This window comes from Coccinella septempunctata, chromosome 1, assembly GCF_907165205.1.
Source record: "Coccinella septempunctata chromosome 1, icCocSept1.1, whole genome shotgun sequence".
Classification (NCBI taxonomy): domain Eukaryota; kingdom Metazoa; phylum Arthropoda; class Insecta; order Coleoptera; family Coccinellidae; genus Coccinella; species Coccinella septempunctata.
In genome coordinates this window covers 43,256,633-43,279,698 of record NC_058189.1, presented here as the reverse complement: position 1 = coordinate 43,279,698, position 23,066 = coordinate 43,256,633, and the positions used below count along the sequence as shown (strand labels likewise).

At 35.1% G+C, this 23,066-nt stretch overlaps 1 protein-coding gene across 3 annotated transcripts in view; it reads left to right on the top strand.

Moving 5' to 3' along the window:
• LOC123310568 overlaps positions 1-23,066 on the top strand; it is a 449,880-nt gene that overhangs the window by 147,442 nt on the left and 279,372 nt on the right. For all 3 annotated transcript variants that reach the window (XM_044894465.1, XM_044895218.1, XM_044895834.1), the window contains one exon: positions 11,430-11,615. In XM_044894465.1, coding sequence (XP_044750400.1) covers positions 11,430-11,615 — 186 coding nt within the window. The remainder of the gene's footprint in view (positions 1-11,429; positions 11,616-23,066) is intronic.

Below are 23,066 nucleotides of genomic sequence, written 5' to 3'. Positions count from 1 at the left end.
GTCTCTTTTATGATCAGATATTAAGCTGCGTCTGGACTTTCAAGTCCTACTGGGATGTCAATCATTCTTGAATGGACTATATATAGGCACGAGGTCGAGCTCAAGTAGTGTGGACCAGCCTTAAACAGGCTGACGTAATGTTGAGTTATAGGTTTGCCTATGTATACTCAAGGCTTTGACTGGTTTTGAAGCCACTCCCGAGCGTGAAGATCCTTTATGAACCCCTAATATTAGTGCAATTATTGAGCCTAGCAAACCGGAAACTGAAAATTTTTCTACATGCTCGTCACTCCACTTGCCTCCATCTCAGTTAGTAGAGTATAAGGAACGTAGAATAATCTCCTTCTTCACCTAGTAGGTGGAAAGAAATAGGTCTTTCAGTATCTTCAAGGACTCAGTTATGGATTATCAACATTAAGGTTTTATCGTTGCGAATTTACATTCATGATCCTCTGGATAACAGAAACAAGCATTTGTAAAGGAGTATTGAAAATAATTATTATGAAAGAACAAAGGATAAGAAAAGAACTATGGAGGAATGCATAATCACTGATGGCAATTTTCACCTCACCAATGCGTCAAGCATAACCTTTGTCCAATAAATCATCGATGACTCAAAAGTTTTTTGAATTCCTGTTAAGTCGTGTAGAAACCAACTGTGTGAAAAGTTTAATGCCGTTTGACATTATTATGATTGATAAACCCACAGAATATCGGTGACATTATATAATAATAATGCAACAATATTTGACTTGTAAATTTCAGTTCTAGCGGCACTGGCATTTGAATGAAGTCAACGACACACCTTCAGTGAAATTCTATTGAATATGAAAGAAAACATTGAACGATATTGTCGATATTACGACTACCTATCGATTAATCTCGGCGATTTTTACGAATCCATCGCGGAATACGTCTATTGTTGAATTGTTATTGTGATAAGCCCACACACAAAATATAGGTTATATTCCTTATCTGGATCACAGTGGAGATACTCATAGGTTTTTATGCAGACTCAAAACACTTTCCTTTTCTTTCATGCGGAAGAAAATGGAATAGAGGGAAGAACCATAAGTAAATGCTCTCTTTTGGTGCACAAGTGCCGTGAATATTTATTTCCGTAAAACGCTGCTGCTATTCCATTGTTGCAAGAGCCTAATCTTTGCATATTCATATCATCACGACGATTACAGCAATTCTGGAATGAAATCATTATTGTACAGGGTGTCCAAAATTCGATGCTTCTCGAGAACTAGACTAACTTGAGTGCTCTTTCTAGTTCGTTCTATATTGTGTTGCTATCGGAGTTTCGATTCATTTCATGTGTAATCTTCATGAAATTAAAACTTTCAGATAATTTATCCTTTCTGAATGGTACATCTTTTTTGAAGAGGATGAGTTGGGACAATAGAAAGAAACTGAATTAGAATTCCGGATAAATAAAAAATATTTATACAAGGGTGGCCTATAAGACGTTTGCGGAGGACGGATCACTGAATTGTTCTGAAAATCAAGGTATACTCCATACACTTTTAATTCAGCCTGGGACACCCTGTATATAAGGTTTTCCATTCTCATTTCGAAAATGAGATTTCTTCGAAACGGACGGCGTTTTTGAAAAACTGATAACGGGATGCTTTTCGACAACTCTACGACTGAGAAACTACGTTGGAAACTATAGGCTGTCCCATTTCAAGCACAAAAACTCTTTTCTATATCTTCGAAATGGTAAATAAGTTTTATGATCGGTTATAAAAATCACATAAAACATGAAATTACCGAAAAAAAGTTTTGAAATTTTTCGAATATCTCGAACATAATCCAAAATCTGCAACGAAGGATAATGAGGGAATAGTTCGAAACAAATAGGAGAACCCTGATGAGGGCCAAAAGCCGGAAACACGTGTCTACGGGTTATATTTCTCCGAGGGTTACTTCCTTTGTTACGTTATTTTTCTCGCCCTGTAACTCGAGAACGAATCAAAATATCTATGATCTGCATTCTAATGTCGTATTATTTCGGGAAATGTGATCGGGGAGCCTTGAAGATATTTTCTCACAGTCTCATAGTCCTCGAGATACTTTCAGTGAACATAGAATTTGAGACACCCTTTACTTCATTCTGGTTGTAAAATTCAATAATTTTGAAGTATTCATGTACATAAAACTTGTCGGTACGAAAGTCGAAGATGTTACGATCGTAAATGAACAAGTCACAAAGCATCATTCAGTGTACCAGAAAAAGTTTCATTTCGAATACATAACTATATGACTCTATGACTCTTCGACAACATCAGAGCAGCACATTTCTCTGATGCAAAAAACATAGAATTGACGAAATATTTTAGTATTTAATTAATTTTTTTTAGATTCGAATATTATGCATCATGTTATCATTTCATGCCTTTGAAGCGATATTTATTAATTTCCTTCTGTTATAACGAATTTGATCAATTTTTGTTCTGATCAGGATACATATTTAGTTAGAGTAACTGAAGAACTGTTTCTTTTCATAACCACAAAATAAAAATAAAACAGATAATAATGGGATTATATTTTCCCTGAGCTTTTCAGCTATTATAGCCCACATATATGGCCGGTATATGTTTCCATTTGAAGAACGCAAGTTTGATGGGGGATACGGCTAAGAGGTATAAGAAAAATACTCAATTTTATCAAAATATATCGAACTGGCAGGAATCTACAATTTCAGTATACCATGGAGTCCGTGCCAACATTGATGGTCAGTAGCGATAGACCGGTTTCGCTCTTGTTTGAGCTCGTCAGTATCACGTAATTCAATTTCTTTGCAAGAGAACGAGGGTGATTGAACATTTGGTTGAAGAAATATTAATTTTATTCCAGACTTATACCCAACCCTGTACAGTAATATTCATGAATACTTAACTACTAGCTGAACCTTGCTCCTTGCATAATATTAATTTTCAGAATTTTGTACCTATTTGTCTTTAACCCCGTAAAGAAACTCTCGGCGCACAGCTGGCGTTGGGAGATGCCCCATTCACAACGCATGTGGGTGGATCAATAATAATCAGCTGTCGATGAACTGCTACGTCGGTTGTCGAACTGAATCTCCAGGTGGCCGTCTGGCCGTGTTCTGTTCGCCTCATAATAATTCTATGCAACCATTAAGTGCGTGCGATCTAATGAAGATGATAAAATGCAGCTTCGCAAAAATATAGGTATTCTCACATTCATCACACCCGCCTGTAACATTGTTCTTTTGAAATCCTATAAAAAACAAATATGAAAACAATAAGATTACTTGACTGAGGACTCTGTAGCTCGAAATTCTTATGAATATGCGGAGCTATCTTTGTAGCAGTACCAACAAATCATCGTTTGGATGGACAGAAGTACTATTGAAATCGATTGGACATTTTTCGTGAATAAATGTGAAAAAACTAGATACTTAGAGTAATTCGGGGCAACTGTGCGCACTTTTGCCTTTCAAGCCATATCCTGTCTCAAATGTTGAAGCTAGGAAAATTGAAATATATTCATAAGATAGAGAATTTTCTAATCTTTAAAAAAAAACATCAAAACGCAAACAAACAAAAACGTTTTTTTTTCCGCAAAAAAAAATTTAATAGTGAAAGTCGGAGTGCGTTCACATACCCCGTATTGCGTGTAAGTGTGCGCACCCTCACGGGGTAAGTGAACGCAGTTCTTAGTGAACCTCACAATCAAAACAAATCAAAAAATAATGTCATCAGAATGTTACAATATTAGAGAAATGCTGTTTATTGTCAATACAGAAGCGCCTTTTTACAAGCAGTGCATTATTGTTCGTGCCACCATTTCTGGTGAACACAACACTTGATACATTCCCCTGTTGGTGGCTCTTCATATTTTTCTGAACTAATAGGACAATATTGATCTAGTCTTAACCAATAAAATCAACAATGTCATAATTTATTCCTCACTGAACTAATGCCCATATAATAATCAATCTATGCGCACACTTATCCGCGCACACTTTCCCCAGTAAGCCAAAATTCGAAATGCCGTTCTTTTATAGAGTTGACCTGAAATTTTTTATTATAGGTTTAGATCAATATGCGCATGATCGAATAAAATATTGTTTAACGCTGTCGGACTCGGAATTTGGACCTGGCAGAATTTGCAGTGATACTAAAAATTAACAAGAAAAGTAGTGAATTCGATTGATTGCAAATAAAAAGTTAACGAAGCTTCGCACGGCGCACTCCTATGAAAAACTAATTTGGCGATTCTGCGCCCTTGCTTCACACAAATGAACCCCTCTTTCATACATTGCATAGTCGAGATATAAGTACGCACTGCGCACACTTACCCTCTGCGCTCAGTTACTCCGAATGACTCTGATGCTTGCAGAAGAGTTACGAACTGTTAATAAATAAGAATTTTGCAAAAAGCAGCTTGCCATCACGTTGAAACAAACAAAACATAATTTTTTATGTAGATACTATGCGAACTGGATTATTTCCAGTGAGAAGGGATCAAATTATGTTTTTTTTCTGAGATGGGAGTAAAGTCTCATTTTATGAGAAATTGATTAAAAAATTAGAATTTTTCAGTTTTTTTCTTTGTCCAAGATAAGATTATAGTTCATCCTCCGGAACTTAGTAACCTATTTCCAAAATTTTTGCTTCTTAGATAGGAGATGTTTTTTCTATGCCTATTTGTACATCACAGAAACAGGTTCTTAGAATCTCAGTAACCTATTTTAAAAATTTCAGCTAGAACATAAAATTGCGAAGTATCAGGATAGGGTTAGGGACGTACATAGACAAAATACTCAAATGCGGATAGAAAAGCGAAAAAAATTATAATAACTAGGGTGGCCAGTTTTAAATAACGAAGTTCGTATTATATTTTCGTATAAGTGGCACAGTCGCAACATTGAAAATATTTCGGTCAATCCTTGATCCTTTCTCCGTAAATGTCTTATTGGCCATCCACCGTGGGAAACCCTGGAAAACTTCATTGCGTTGATCCGCTGATTGTTGGAAAAACATGATTCCAGTATATATCAGCTTTACCATTCTCAATAACAGCTACAGTGCTACAGGGTGTCTCTCGAAATACCCTGATTGAGTATTGAATCTACAAGCTAACAGGATGTGCATATCAGTTTCCTGATGATTATGGCATGACCTACAAGACGTTAGGCTGTCCACTTTCATTATGTTCTTTTTATGCCACCTAGTATTCATGGGCCTTCTTAACCAATCTCTTTGTTTCTGAATTTAGCTCAGCCGACTTCAGTAAAGCCAACGATAATTTTATTCGACAGGGCATGGTCTTTTAAACTCCTGAAAGTTTTCATGACATATGTTTACTCATATGATCTTCGAGAAGTATCTTCAGTTGGGGTTGTCTTATTTGTATTCCTAATCTTCTTTATTCTGCTGGCATAATTGGCTTTCATTCTAGTTCCGGATCTATTGATGATTTGGATATTCTGAGCTTCTCTATCTAAAGCTAGAAAATTTTATGTTAACATTATTCTGCTTTAAATGCGATATTTGTTGCATTTGAATTGTCTGAATGTTTTATGTTGAAATTTAATGCATCGAAAGCTAAATACTTGCTTAGTAGATAAAGTATAGTTATCATTTTGCCCAACTTCATACGCCTTAATCTGCTTAATCAAGATAGATAGATAGATAGATAGATAGATAGATAGTATTTATTCATCTCTTAGTATTCACGAATACAAGAAAAAATGTCAAATAAACAATATAAACAATATAAACCCTACACAACCATGTGTTTGTTTACCTTACAATATTCCAAGAATTCATTAACATTGTATGGTTCACAAGTAATTACAAACTTAAACAACTTTTTCAAAAACATTTTCTCAACATCGATAGTATGAAATTTTACAGGCAGGGAATTAAGCAACCTAATACACATATACTGTGCATTATTTTGTGTCAGTGTTAGACTATGTATTGGGTATATATATTTCACAATCTGTCTGGTTCTAGTGTTCACATTTCTAAATTCTTCGAAAAGATCTGGGTGCTGTATGAGAAATTTAATGCTGTTATATACGTAAAGACCCATAAGGGTAAGAATATTATTCATCCGGAAAACACCTCTACAAGTCTGTCTGTACTTCATACCTAGCATAGTTCTCAATGCAATTTTTTGTTTAACGAATAAAGAATCAGAAAATGAACTATTTCCCCAGCAGACAATACCATATGATAATATTGATTGAATATTTGCAAAATATACAGTTCTCAAAGTTGATACATCAACCGACCTTTTTAATACATTAATGGAATAGATAGCAGAGTTAAGTCTTCTTTCTAGAGACTGAACATGAACCTTCCACTTTACATTGCAGTCCATGTGAACCCCAAGAAATTTGGTGGAGTTACATACCGTAACACATACACCATCCAGCTTTATTTCACAAGGTAATTCATAGCTAGCTCTATCTGTATGAAAAATAACACACTCTGTTTTACTTGCATTCAAGCTTAAATCATTGCTAAGGCACCAGTTCTTCACGCTAATGAAGACATCATTCAATTCAATTGTCACCCTACTCAAATCTTTCAAAATTTTGACTATATTAGTATCATCTACAAATATAATTATATTAAGTGATTGATCAATGTAAAATGGAAGATCATTAATATAGATTAAAAACAAGAGAGGGCCTAATACGCTGCCCTGTGGTACTCCACAAATAATATCTCCCTCATCAGAGATAAATGTTTCAGAGTCTATTACGATTCGAACCTTTTGTTTTCTATCCTTCAAATAACTTTTTATAAGATCAAGTTGTTTGCCTCTTATTCCGCATGTTTCCAATTTCTTTATTAGTTTTTCATGATTAACACAATCAAAGGCCTTCGACAAATCCAAAAAAAGACCAACAGGAATATTTCCCTTCTCTATTGCATTCAAGACAGTATTTGTGAGTTCAAAAATAGCAGTAATCGTATTTTTTTTGTGCATAAATCCATGTTGACATGAGGAGAATACTTGATGTTTCCTGAGGAAGGCTATTAAACGCATCGCAAGAATCTTTTCAAAAATCTTTGAGAATGTTGTCAGCAAATTTATAGGCCTATAGTTTGAGACATCATCAATATCACCAGATTTAAACAAAGGTGTCACCAATGAAATTTTCAAGCTGCATGGAAAGGTTCCAGCAACAAAGGATCTATATATTAAATACCTCAGTGGTTCTTCAATCAGATGTATAACCTCTTTAATGACAACGCCGGGTATTTCATCATATCCGGAAGAAAACGAATTCTTTAATTGCTTAACTGCTTTAAATATTTCAGCTTTTTCTATTTCGAAAACAAAAAAGGATTTATCCACACATCTAGTATTAGTTGTCGATTGCTCAGTTCCAGGTTGGGTGTTAATATTCGCAGCAATATTAATAAAATGGTTGTTGAATTGTTTTACTACATCTTTAGGGTTACCTCTTGGTACAATTTTCTGCGAAACTTTATTCTTTCCAGTTAATGAGTTTATCAAAGACCATGTTGTCTTCGTTTTACAACTTGAATTCCGAATTTTTTCACCAAGATAAGTTTGTTTCAAATATACCAACTGTTTATCATACATATTTTTCATCCACCTATATTGGTATAAATATTCACGCTTGAATTGTGAGATCACATAGAGAAGATCTAGCTTCTGCTTAAGATCTAGCAATAGCGGATCCTTATAACATGTGGAAATTAAATTTCTTTTGAATTTACACCCATCATCAGTTTTGACAGTAACATAGGGAAAAGAACATTGAAACATTTCATTAAACTTGTCATAAAAGAATTTCCACATAGCATCTATATCACCTTCCTCAAAATCATACAAATGAGACCAATTGAAAACTGACAATTTTTCCATGAAATTTGATAAATTTTTCTTGCTGAAATTTCTTACTTTCTTCTTAGAAGGAATCGAATGAAGCTTACTGCAAATTTCAAGGGAAAAAATCTGTCCCAAGTGATCCGATAGATGAGGCTGAACTACCTGAACTGAACCTCCCTCTATATTAGTACACACATTATCTAGACATGTAGCAGAGTGACAAGTTATTCTTGTAGGTTCCCTAACAAGAATATTTATATTGAAACCTTCCATAATTGTGACTAATAACTTACAATTTTTATCATTCTCGTTTAGTAAATCGATATTGAAATCACCCACAATAACAATTTCATTATTTCCTATAATCTGGAGAATCACAATTAATCTCTCAAAAAATAGTTCAATATCAGCAGTAGGAGGTGTATCTGGTCTATAGATACACAAAATAAACAATTTCAAACCCTTCTCCAAACAACATTCAATTGCACAGCATTCAATAACCCCAGATACAGAAAGGTTGGAAATGTCCAACCTATTTTTACATACATGCTTGTTTCTTGAATAAATCACGACACCACCATGTTTTTTTTCCGCCCTACAGAAACTAGAGATCTGTGTATAACCATCAATGTAATAGCCCTTCAATTGTTCATCACTTTGCCAATGTTCTGTTATTGCCAAAAAATCCATTTCTGTTGCACTGTTGAAATCCAAGAGTCTATCGAAAGATGTGCTCAGGCACTGTATATTTATGTGAAATACCTTAATCATATCCAATGTTTTCGCATGTTCAGATTGCTTATTTATATGCATGAGATTGTAGCTTGCACTATGCTGTTTATTTACTGATGTTGGGTTATTCTGTATGGGTCTTGGGTTTTCGAAATAAGTTTCGAAATGAAAATTCTCTCACTACAACACCTTCTGGCCATACTGCAGGATTGCATACTGAATTATACAGTTCTTCTGTGCAAACTCCAACGCTAAATGCTGAATTATTTCCTTGTGTGCTCAGTTTTTTTACATCTATTTCTTCGTCTTTGTTGATTTCTTGAAGATAATCTTTGATTTGCTGTTCAGATATATTGTTCCCTTGTATTCTCCCTACGTAGATCCATCTGCGTTTTGCTGCTCCCTTTATTAACGAATTATTTGTTATTTTAGTACCTGTGCATATTATATTTCTTCTATTCTTGTTTCTAGAATTAATAATCGTTTTCCATTCATTATCTTTATGCATTGAAATTTGCTCTTTGTTTTGGCTGATTTGACTTATTTCTGACGTATTTGTTTGGTTAGGTCTGGAAGGTGATACTGGTGGTAGTCCCAGTGTTCCTGGAGCTGTCATCGCTGTCTTTTCTGCGTATGTAATCTCTTCTGTTGTTATGTTCTGTCCTTGTTTGAGTTGTCTATTATCTCGCCTTTGTTCACTTTGTTGTTGATTGCCGATCTTTTCTCCTTTGTTTACGGTTTTAACCTTGATCAAATTTTTGTTTTTTATGATTTCCTGTTCTTGTACTTTTATCTTATCCATGAGTAGAGTATTATTTTCCATAAGTATTTTGTTCTTTTCTTGTGATTCCCTTAGTAACTCTCTGAGGTATGTTACTTCAATATTCAAAATATTGTTATCCTTTTGTAATTCTCCAATTTCTCTCGCCATTTTGTGGATATTGGCTTCTTCGTGCTTGCAAGTTGTAGATTTCTGACTTGCAGCCTGTTCCATACATTTGGGGTGGAAATTTTCTAAGCACTTGTAGCACTTGATCGGTTCCACAACCTTTCTTCTGCATTGGATGCATTTAAATTCATATTCTCTATTACTTTTAACAGAATCACTTTCACTTGCGTCATCTTCGCCCGCCATCTTCGACATATATATGTTATGTGAAGATAAGAGAAATTCAAGATATTCGTTCCTCTTCTTTATGCTTCTAAGATGTTTTCTTGGGTTCATTAATGTTTTATTTGTGTTATATGATGAATCTGATGAATTAAGTAAACTATTATTTCTCATTTCTCAACTAACTCTTCCCAATCAATTCGTTGTAGAAATGACAATTCTCCAAATTTTTACTGATGATTTAACGTGCATTCATATTCATTTTATGTCTATGCGAAAATAATAAAATATAAACGAAAATGATCTAACGGACCGATTCTTCATACGAAGTCGATCATTCTAAAGTACCGTGATGAAACTGTGAATCTGCACCAAATGCAACTGCAATTTTGTAGGCTGTAACGAGGTGTGAATATTGATCGTGGGCGATAAACCGAAAATAAAACGTCAGTTCTTCGATGAAACCTTATTATTATCGTAACATTCCTTACGAAAATGTGGTCGTTCTGGATTTCTCGGAAATTTACGACGTGAAATTGCGATCAAGAAATACATCAACATCACACGTCGATGCGATCACATTCGGTAATGGTTATGCAAATGGTTTCAGTGCGGCCGACTGCATAATCTTAAACTTGACCTTAAAAATTCGACAGCCTAGTTTCGAGTGAATATATCCGAATGATTGATCTTTCGAGGTTACTGCGTTTCATGTAAGCTGTAACTCATTTTTTATGACATTAATTGATGATTTCGATGATAGCTCGCCATCGATGTAAGACGATGAATCTTTCGACTTGTTATCGGAGTTTTGAATGATAATTCGTAAATTGGCCAAAATGTTGAGAAAAAAAAACTTATTGATTGAATATCTCACTTAACACATTTATAAAATAAGAGCATTCCAAAGTTATGATAGTTTTTGGCATACTTTCCAGACTGGATAATATAAATGATTTTTAATGTCCAAGATCTATGGAAAAATAGTAATTATACAGGGTTAGAACTATACAGAGGTTGACAATAGGAATATCGAAAACCGCTAAAAATAAAGGGTGGCTTAAATTACAAAAAAGTAGTACACCAGTATAATCGTTTTATAGGATTATGACTACACACCGAATTTCTTATAGTTATCTCCAAAAACAAATGAATTATGAAGAAAAAATGATAATCTCGATTTTCAGTTTTTGCAGGATATCTCAGGAACCATCAGAGATATTTGGTAACTGTTTACACCCACCCACTCATCCTTGAATAACGCAACTTTTTCGTAATTTAAGCTACCCTGTATTTCTAACGGTTTTCGATATCCCTGTAGTCTCCCTCTAAATAGTTCTAACCCTGTATAAGAATATTTACAGCCTATTATGAAAATATATTCAAAAACTGAAAAAAATTCTCATGATACGTGAAGACTAAAAGCTTAATCAAATACAACTATAACGAGAAAGTAATGGCATGCAGACAAATTATTATTGAATTATTGAAAAATTTGATACAATCAGTTCAATGCATTGCCGTTCCTATATAATAAAAAGTAAGAATAAAGGTACCAGCTAACGGGTTCAATAGCTGTTAGGGTCATAAATTTTATAAAATTGTCTGACTTCTATCAAGAAATATAGAAATATGTTCAACATAAATTTCGAGAAGTAAAGAATAATTTATATAAAAGAGTAGGTATATTGTTTGCTCTTATCTTATTGTTCCAATTTTTTCATTTCAGGCAAAAAAGGATGTGGCAGGCTTAGTTGACAGATATTTTGGCGGCTTGTACCAGAACTACGATCGATCGAAAAAATCTTTGATCAGACAGGCGAGGGATCTGTTGGTGTGTGAATACTATGGCAATCTCGAAAGATTCGAGAACGAATTCTGTATACAGGCTGCGAAACTACTTCAACATCTGAAGGTGAGATTTCCTCATATCTAGCAGTGTACCTTTATCGAAAATTCCAATAAGACCACAGAGGCCGAAAAGTGAACAATGTTATGAAATTGGAACGAACTGAATTCGATACATTGAAAATTTGGGAAGAAATTCTTCAGCATAACCCATTTCTAAGGAAAGCATCGAATTGAGATACATCTCATTCATTGCTCGGCAATATTGGGAGGAGAGCAAAGTTTAAAAGCGTTTTTTGTACAGTAAGTTTGCTAACTGTCGGGAACAGTTTCTATACTTCAAATGAAACATATTCAATAATCTTTGAAAAGACAACTCTGCCTCAGAAATCTTTCTCCAGAAGATGAATAAATAATAAACTAACAGCATACCAATATATTCAGTCTCAGAGACAAAAAAAATGGGGAACTTACAGAGAACAAATCAAGTACACAACAAATTGATGGGGAAAGGGGTAAAAAAGAATTTCTTTGCGAAAGTGTGAATAAGAAATGTATTACGTTTTGTATACTCCATTTACTTTTATTTTAGCACTCGGTTGGCCACAAAATAATTTTCTCGAGTTTTCGTAACTAGAACGGAGTAAGGTTGGCACTCATATTAAATGTCGTTAATGTTATAACGCCGTTGTCACAACTGATATCAATTAATACCACAAAAATACAGGAAGTGATTGAAAAAGAGGAAGACAGGGTTTCAAAAAGTGCTATTATGAAATCAAGTCCGCTCACTCAAATAGTAGGTAACCCTGTTATTCTAATATCTACAATATATCAGACGGTAGCGAACATATTCAATGTAAGTAAATATATAATGATTCATCTGAATCTTAACGACTTATGTATTAGCTGAATGTTTCCACAATCAGAAAGATTGTGAATGAAGAGAACGACAAAGAATATCTTTTTATTGGGAGACTCAAAAAATTGGTGGCATTTGAGAATTTTATTTTATGGTGAACACATGCGAAAAGTTACTACAGTACTACTACAGTATTTCGATGAATCTCATTATAGAATAAGTTCCAAAAAATTAATTTTTCTATTTTTCATTTGACTTGGCCAATACCTACATTGTAAATGTATTAAGGGATCAATAAATATATCATTATTATCATTATATGAAAGTATTAAAAATGAACTGCCATAAATGCGAGCCAGTTGTTCTGTTAATTGTTAATTAATGTAAAATTTTTGTTCAAAGGTAAGGTGAAGCTCCTTTTGCCTTGAAACTTCCTTTAATTTTCTTGACTTCCATTGATGCAAGATGATTTTTGTTGAAGAATTTAACATTCTTGTAATTATCCGTTAATTCCTTCTAGAGATTCGAGATTCCCAACTACTTACTGCATCATATGACTTTCATCTTCGGGTTGATTTTTTTGAAATCTGATGTAACGTATTCAACCTTTAACCAAAGAAGAAAACCGACATTAACTCTCTTGCAGCTACTGCTTATTATGTTTCAATAATTAAATTTTTTCCATAGCAAAAATATATATATTTAAAAACTGATTTCATGTATTTTCCCTGCATATAACTAGATTTGGTATGCCTTCAATCAAATTGTATAAACGTCAATTATGTTCGTCACATAATGTCGACTTCAAGTGATTCGACATTGTGATAAAATACGTATAATAATTACTGAAAGTTACATGTAGAACCGACAACATAGAGCTTAATAAACCAGCATTTAAAACCCAAAAATGTTTTGACAAGCGTCATAACCCATTTTCGTACTATACAAAGTGTAATGTGTCAAATTGCCATGGCCAACCGAGTGCTAAAATAAAAGCGAATGGAGTGTGCGGCTGATTTCAGTCAGCCAAGTTTTTGAATAATATTTTTCCCTTGAGTATGCTCGCACCCCACTAGGCGGGCGCGCCCTACAGGTTGAGAAACCTTCTTCTTTAAATCATGATATTAGGAAATTAAATTCAGTCAATATGAATTAACGTATTATTCGGAAAAACACAGGCTCGCGTTCACTATGAATTGAGAATTCCAGATAGATCATAAAATATTGATGCGAAGTGTGCCATTGTTTCAAGTGAGCTTGTTCGAAAAAGAATTCATTGTAGATTCTGAGGAAAATTTCACTTTTCGAAAATTTGATGTACAGAGTGTTTTAGAAGATGTGGAATAAAGAATATAATTTTCTCAGTCTGGACCTGCGCTATCGACAAGTCATAATGTGCAAATGTTTTGCACTGGCTCATGTGCATTCCCTGAAATTTTCATCAAGATCCATACAGGCGTTCAAAATTCATGCCGATTGAAAGTTTTTGGGAAAATACATAAAACATCCTGTATCTCGAATATGGTTAGGACATTTTCGAACACTGATTCAGATTCACCAAGAAGTCCTGCATTGATTAATTTTGTCCTAATATTTAAACAGTACTTGAAGTATCTGAAGGCGTTTCGAACCAATGGGAGCTACCGCGTGTGAATTCGCCGCTAGATGTGCTAGTGTAGCGTGAGGTCCAAATCATAGACTCAACTATATGATTAATATTAAGTTTATGGTCTCCATATATCTATAATACTTTTATTGATATTACGTGTTTAATGCTATAAAAGAAGTGAAGCCAAATCATTGACAGAAAGGGATTTGCACACATGACGAACAAGATATTGATTAGTAACCAAACATTTATATATTCAATTTCTCCAATATTATGATCTGTGAAATGACAAGTTCCCGTCATCGTAGATAAACAAATCTTGCATTAGTTTGTCTATGTTCAGGACCTCAATCTACAAAGGCGCCAACAGGTGAGCAACAAAACGGTAGCCCCCATTGCTTGACTAGTTAGTATGAATAAATGGGACATTTCTGTTTATGATTTTCCGAAATGTAAGGATAAGCGGCTGGCGAAGGTTAGCTGCCGATAAGATCAGTGAAGAAGTTGCTGAAACTTCGATTGAATTGGCACCTGAAAGTCCACGTTTCTAGCTCGAAATTCATTCACGACGCAATGATTTACTGCCCCGGTATGAATAGCAGGGAGTCGTGCATCATTCGCGGTTTCGTCGTCGTAAAAATCTCATTCTCCATGAAAACGTCCCGGTATTGCCCCATTGTTTCATAACATCACATGTTCCTCCGCCCATTATGACCGTATTACTCAATTCCGCTAGCCACAGTTGTTCCAGAGATATCTGACATGTAAGCCGAAGGAAGACCTTTTAAGGACCGAGCTCCAAACTCTGGTAATCTATGTTTGTTTCGGTATGTGATCACATTCGTGTGTCAGATCTCATGATAGCATCTTCACATAACATACTTCTCGCTAACGTATTTGCGAAATTGTCATTTTCTGTTTACATGGATGACAATTAAAAATGGGAAACAGTCCGGTTGACATAGAAATAGAGGTGTTTCAGTCCAAGAGAATAAAATTGCGGAGTGAACTTACTATCGATGCCATAGAGTTTGCAATACCTATATCTGACTTCACTATCCGCATATAAAATAACAAATAAAGGTACGTCTGCACTATCGGTGATGTATGATTTCGAGCACAATATCTGAGAACAATATCGAGTTCATTATCAAATATTATTATCTGTAAATCTAAAGACCACTTTTTGAGAGAGTCGAAAATGTCGAACGCTTACAGTCCTAGACAAACAATTTTCGTAGAGAATTCACATCATCATAAGCTTCAATTAACATAATGAATTTGAAGAGCTTGTCCAGCAGATTTGTTGTATTCCCAAAGTTGTTTTTTTGCATTTGTCGCTTGGAATGACGAAAATTTTAATTATATCAGTTCGTCCAGCTATAAACACCAACTTCTGGAAAAGGAGAGCTAGGGACTCGTATTTTTCGAGATTCATTGAAGGTCAAATGCGCCGGTTATGTTCATTAGGGGCGAATTACAAATAATTTTCCTTTTATCACCGATCAATAGACTAAGGCGAAGTCTAGGCAGTGATACTCCACTCACTCAATCTTAGGATACAAATAAACATTGACAACTTAAACGAGAAATACAACTAAAATAATATTTCTAATGAGTTATTTTTACCATACGAGAAGGAAACAAAGTAAAACAAAAGAAGTCATCGGTATGCATCAATATACTCAAAAGTGCATGACAACACTTATAGTATTTATCAGGTTAAACTGGAATGTTATCAGGACTTTGCTGGCATATAAACACATCTTTGTAATATTGTAATATCTTTCAATGCTATTTATTGAACTCCCTCTGACATTGATAGGAATACTTTAATTGAAAATGAATACTGAATTGTAAGAGAGAAGGACCTCCAAAAAGTGATAATCTTTATCTTGGAAGAGCATGATTATGGTAATTTCGGACATTGGCAAAACTCACATGACATCTGAAGGATAATCTTTCACGAAATATAAGGGATTGGTGTTATAATAACTCGAATAGCCGATAGGCAATAATGAAGATTATCAACACGTGGACACTTTGATTGATTAATGAGAGGTGTACCTCTAGTGTATCGACTAATACAACCAAAAATGAATCTGCAACACAAATTCTGCATTTTTTATATTTACCACCAGTTCAGTTGCTCCGACGCCATTATCGCTGCGGCTGAAAATGGAGTATTCATAGCTATGTGAAGCTGGCACCCCCAAATGCAAATTTTGAAACGAAAATTTCAGGGTCGTTTGTCCATCGTAGGTCCATGTTTGTCCACCCTTTTTTTTCTCATTCGTCCAGGCACCGTTTTGGAGATATCGGAAAAGAACTCTTTTTCGGTTCATTTTCTGAGCAGCACCCCCAAATCGCAAAAACTTATTTTGGATGGTACAGATCGTTTGTCGAACGTAAGTCCACGTTTGTCCATCAAATTTTTTCATTTGTCCACCCACAGAACCATAGAAATCAATCTTTGAAAATTTTGGTGTGAAGTGTGAAGTTGGCACCCCCAAATGAAAATTTTTGAACCAAACTTTCAGGATGGTTTGTCCATCGTAGGTCCATGTTTGTCCACCTTTTATTTTCATTTGTCCAGGCACCGTTTGAGAGATATGGATAAATAAGTTGTTTCGGTGCATTTTCTGACCAGCACCCCCAAATTGCAGAAACGTATTTTTAATGGTATAGATCCTTAGTCCAATCTTAGTCCACTTTTGTCCACCCAATTTATTTATTTGTCCATCCACAGAACCATAGAAATCCATCTTTGAAAATTTTGAAAAGTGTGAAGTTGGCACCCCCAAATGAAAATTTTTGAACCAAAATTTCAGGATCGTTTGTCCATCGTAGGTCAATGTTTGTCCACCTTTTTTTTCATTTATTCAGGCACCGTTTGAGATATATGGAAAAATAAGTTTTTTCGGTGCATTTTCTGAGCAGGTCACCCAAATTGCGAAAACGATGGTAAATATCGTTTGTCCAACGTTAGTCTACTTTTGTCCAACCATTTTTTTTCATTTGTCCACTCACAGATCCATATTCTGAAAGAGCATTTCTTCTAGTAATAAATCTGAGAATTTCATCAATCTCGGCGCAACCGTTCGGTCTTGACGAATTCTTAACTGAAACTAGCTTTTTCAGGATTTTTCGAAGTTCAGCTTTCGATCTCTCAATGAAAGTAACCGTTGATGGAAATGTGATACATATTTTGAAGGAGCAACTCGACCAGGGTTACATGTTTTATCCTCTAAAAGCTCTCTTCGCGACATAATATGATCAACTTGTCGCAAAGACAATTCCTATAATGAAAAGTTTTTTTCAATATTGTTATAATGTGGACAAACATGGACCTAGGATGGACAAACGATCCTGAAATTTTGGTTCAAAAATTTTCATTTGGGGGTGCCAACTTCACACTTTTCTAAGATGGATTTCTATGGTTCTGTGGATGGACAAATAAATAAATTGGGTGGACAAAAGTGGACTTAGATTGGACTAAGGATCTATACCATTAAAAATACGTTTCTGCAATTTGGAGGTGCTGGTCAGAAAATGCACCGAAACTTATTTATCCATATCTCTCAAACGGTGCCTGGACAAATGAAAATAAAAGGTGGACAAACATGGACCTATGATGGACAAACCATCCTGAAAGTTTGGTTCAAAAATTTTCATTTGGGGTTGCCAACTTCACACTTCACACAAAAGATTGATTTCTATGGTTCTGTGGGTGGACAAATGAAAAAATTTGGTGGACAAACGTGGACTTACGTTCGACAATCGATCTATACCATCCAAAATAAGTTTTTGCGATTTGGGGGTGCTGCTCAGAAAATGAACCGAAAAAGAGTTCTTTTCCGATATCTCCAAAACGGTGCCTGGACGAATGAAAAAAAAAGGGTGGACAAACATGGACCTACGATGGACAAACGACCCTGAAATTTTTGTTTCAAAATTCGCATTCGGGAGTGCCAGCTTCACATAGCTATTATTCATTAATGACGGGAGGATTTCTCAAGTTGTGAGGAATTGTAGTATATTTCACTAGTTTTGCTACTCATAGCATTCACTACCCTCCATAGAGATTTTGAGTTGTGATTCTTCTCGTTGTGATATAGTCATGGAGCTTTCTATCTAATTGCACATGTAACCATGTTGAGCAGATCCTTATTGTTCAAGATTGAATCATTAATGGAGTATTATGCATTTATTATCTTTTCTATATACAATAACGCATCCCAAGAAGAAGAACGAAATACATTGCGATTCTGTGACTAAAACTTTTTTTATCCCAATCACAGAGTGCAAGCAACAATGACCAACAATTTCAGCTTGTAACCTTTTCCCTGTCCCTTTTTGGGTAGGTAGTCAGTTGCTAGTACTCTCTGACTCTAAACTTCCACCTCACCTCCAGGTGGAGAAACAATCATCCTTTTTGGTTACAACCCCAGATGCTCTAGTATTTCCTCAGCATCAAGCTCGTGTGTTGAATAGAATAATGGGGCTGATTTTAAGGTGAAATAACAGAGTGCAAACCCTCCCTTTTGACACGTTCATTTTCTCCAAGGACTCCGAGTGACCTCTGTTTTGGATTACTAAAATTCATTGCCGTTTGTCCGTCGCCTCCACTTATAGTGGCCAAAATCTTTTATACATCTGCAAAGCTTCATCGCTATACCTCATCATGTCACGGAGGGCAGTATGGAATGGAGAAATTGAGAATGAGGCTTCCATAATATCGAAGTAGGAAACGGCAAACAAGGAAAACTTATAGCGGCAGCGTCCGTCGAACTCAAAAATGCCTGGGATTCAATAATAAGAACACATTCTATGAAGTTTAATTGAAAATCGGGTTTGAATATTTTACTTCCACTGAACAAGACCAAGACAGAAATTTGGCTTATCCGAACTATACAGGATGTTTTCTAATTGAATGTCAATATTTATGGGGGTGATTTTTCGGCCCATTTTAAGAAAAAAACTTTATACGAACATATGTCCTAAACGTCTTACCTTTTGAGATACAGGGTGGTAAAATTTTCAAAAATAAATCATTTATTATCAATATCTACAATACCACTTCAAATATTTTAATGAAATTTGTTATACATGTATACTATGAATCAAGAGGCATTTTTAATGTATCACTTTTTTCTTAATTTCCACCAGTGGCGTTCGTACGTAATTTGACCTACCTATTTTGGCAGACATTGATGGTACGCCACAGATTTTACCTGAAATAGAAATTATTTTTGAAATTCCCAATCATTTCTTACCAAAGTTGATCACTTAACTTTTTTCAATCCGATTCATGGTTTCCGCTTAAAAAAATATGAACCGTTTCTCTGCATGATCATAACAATATACTTAATACATACATATGACAATATCACCATGCAGAGACATGCGTAGATTTTATTGTTTTAGATGAAACCCGTGAGTCGGACTAAAAAATTCAAGAGATCAAATTTGCTCATAGTTGAATACAGTCAGTGGCGTGCTACTGACTGTCTAAATAATACAACCCTGTATCTCAGAAGGTAAGACGTTTAGGACATATGTTCATATGAAGTTTTCTTCTTAAAATTCCAAAAATCACCCCAATAAATATTGACATTCATCAGGAAACACCCTGTATAATAGAAATGGAGCAAGTTCATTATTGATTTGATAAATAGAACTCCCAGATATGACGAACTTTTTTCGAATGAACTGTAACTGAAAAAAAAAGCCTTCTTCGGTTGATAACAAGTGGGGCTCTGAATACGGCTGGCCTATAATAACCGAAACGTTGGACAGAACATGCCAAAAGATGGACATAGCCCAATTTATCATATTTCAAACCTTCAGAAAGCCGAGACTTTTAACTTTATTGCATCACTATTTTCGAAAGTATTGGCACTTCTATTCGGGTTTTTATGTGGGTCCATGCGACGTTAAATTGAATGGATTCTGTAATTTATTTCAGCATTGGATAGCCCTACTGCCTGGGTTGACAAAATTCTTCTGGACAAACTTGTCCTTCAAGTTCAAGTTAGATCATCCCAATTTTCGCGACAAACAAACTGCTTAGGCCACTTCAGCCTCGGAGGTGAAAAATTATGGTTTACTTCGGTGCCAGTCCGACCTATCTTTGTCCACAGCCAATCAATGTCTTTTCAACTGCCTGGTGAAGGATATGAACTATAAATAAATGACGAATCCATCCACGTGTTGCAGGATACTGAACCTGTTTCTTTTCATTTTGCGTAATTTGCAATACCTGCACTTTCAGGCACTTTGGTGTATTCCTCATAACTGTGTTTACAGGACATAAGGCTTTATTCTTCGAATTGGGTATGAGCGAAGAATCTTTTTGCATTCCACGCGTACACAAAAATCATGATATTGTTAGTGAAAATCTCATACTCGTGAACCTACTGCAGGGCAACCGTCTATGAGTGCTATAGAATGACATATCATCAACACTTCTGATACATCGTCCTGTGGGGTCTTCCTTTCAGGAAGCAGGGTATGTAAGGAGATACAAATCTTACGATAGGCTTCAATTGAATAGAAAACCCGGTGACCTGTTTCCAATTTGTAATCCGCATTCGGCGTTTTGTTTTTAAAAAATAAATAATCCAATTAAGGCAGACACAAGTCACCATTCTGGCGTCATTCTAAATGACAACTAACATTCTTCAAGACAATTCGGTACTCATCTAGTAACTACCAATGCTTATGTGCGCGGTAATTGAGTAATAATTCAGCGACATACTAAGAGCATTATCCAATTCAAGTAAGCAGTGACATTCACCGGTAACCAGGTTTCAATTAAGTGAATGAATTCTTCTGAGAATTGTGAGGAAATGGAAATTTAGGTTCATCAGTCGTTAGATATAATTGTCGCCTGAATGGTTGTGGGTAAATTAAATCAAAATATTACATATATGTTATGGATGAGTGGATTTCATGTATTCCAGTCAGATTCATACAATGTCCATTGTCTCAAAGTGGCGTTATGAACATCAGCTCTGAAAATTTCAAATTCTTCTTGACGACTATTATTTCACGTATATTATTTGTGTCTTTCTGTTGCCTTGATCGTTTTACAATTCTTCGAATGGTGCTGACTATCAAATCCAAGTGATGAAACTAATGTTACTGTTTTGTGGAGTATGAAAGAAAAATATTTTTCTAATACCTATTGTTCATTGTTTTATTTTAGCTGACCTGATGATGGTTTTAGAAACCGAAATCGATCGCCTACAGAATAAAGGTTTTTAAATAGTGTGAAATATAATATAGTGCGTTTTTCATTTACGTACACTAATAATTCGCTGATGGAAAAATTCATTAGAAAAAAAGAATTTAGAAAGTAAATTTATATTGCGGTTTCAAAGTAGGTTTTCACCATAGACTAATACATGGACTCACTGTCACGTGACTTTTCAGTAGATCGAGAGGTTGGATGCATGAAAGAGAGAAGAGCTTATGCGTTCTAATCGAATAAGAAAGAGATGAACTGATTCCGTGTGGGCAAGGTCAAAGTCATATGATGGATATAAACAAATATGTGACGCAGACGTTGCCCACAAGGTGTTCAGACGTTGAGTATTATTCACATTATTCTTGAATGAAACTCAGATAATTTTTATATTTTCCATTTCGAAAGAATGTTAAGGAATTCCTGTTTGCCTTCTTGGAAGCTTGTTGAAAATTTATTATGGAAATTTTTTACAATTTTCTGAGACTTTGCCCACAAGGTGTTGATACGTTGATTACACGACTCTACAAAAAAATTTTCGTTCTTTGTCCTAACGTTTATACTAGGATTTTCCGGATAATTATGCACAAAAACGAAAAGAAAATACCTTTTTTTGGTATAAAGTTTGCTTTTGTGATAGTTATAGTATTAATACTCATTCTTCATTTTTCTTTATAATTTTTAATAATTCAAAAACCGCGCGATGAGAGTGGGGTGTTTACTCTTACAAAGTATCACTAGTGGGCACTCGAGTCATAAACAACGATAAGGTGATGTTGACAAGCCCAGACAAACTTCAAAATGTCGTCAAGAAAGTGTAAATATGATGCTGATGCATTTTGTTTTATATGTGGTCAATTTATTATAATTGTGACGTGAAATACGAATTGAAGACATTTCACGTTCTCTCTGAAGCCTATGAAGCATATTTTGACTTTCCTGTTTGGAATCAAGACAAGCCATGGGCTCTACATGTTGCTTGTAGTTATTGTAAATTATAAAGTTGAGTCAGTCTCCTAAACACAGAAGCACACTTTTTCATGCCATATATTTTTTTTTCGTCTAATTAGGATCTAAACTATCGAAATTTTATGCTTTGCAGTCAATGTCAAATTTGGTGTTGACCCGTGTTATTATTCTCATTACATCTATTTTTGAATGCAATCCACTTATTTTTTGACATATTTCATTTCGAAGGAATGCTAAGTAATTCCTGTTTGTCTTCTCGGAAGCTTGTCGAAAATTTATTGAAGAAAAATTTCGCATAAACTTATGTGTTCTATAAGCTTTTCCATGTTATTATAAGTCGATGGTTTTCACAATATTTGGATTTTTTTTTTGGTGTTTTGGTGTAGAAGTTAGTTATTGAAATACTCCATCTTGCGCGATTGAAAGGCGATCCAGTCATGCGTACTTTTGCACGGCCAAAAGTGTCACGTGCAAATTATATTATGTGTCCTAAAATGCAAAGTTGAAACGGCTTCTCGCGCAGTTCTAGCTCTGGATCATCAGATTAGGATACTGTGGTAACGCATCGCTGTCACGAAATGAGTTTCCTCAGACAATACATTCAAAAACCGAGAAAATCGTATTTACACCTACATGGCGAACCAATAGCGTAGAATATAGTGTGAGTGCAAAGAATGCTAATCTTGCTACTGCGAATAGACATTGACACTATTAGAGAATGCTCTAGCATTTGAAGCCAAGAAGATATGAAAGGAGGCACAATTCTGTTCAATTGTAATGGCTTTTCTTCGGGGTTCTCGAGTGCCAGCTATTCATTATAGGGGAAATA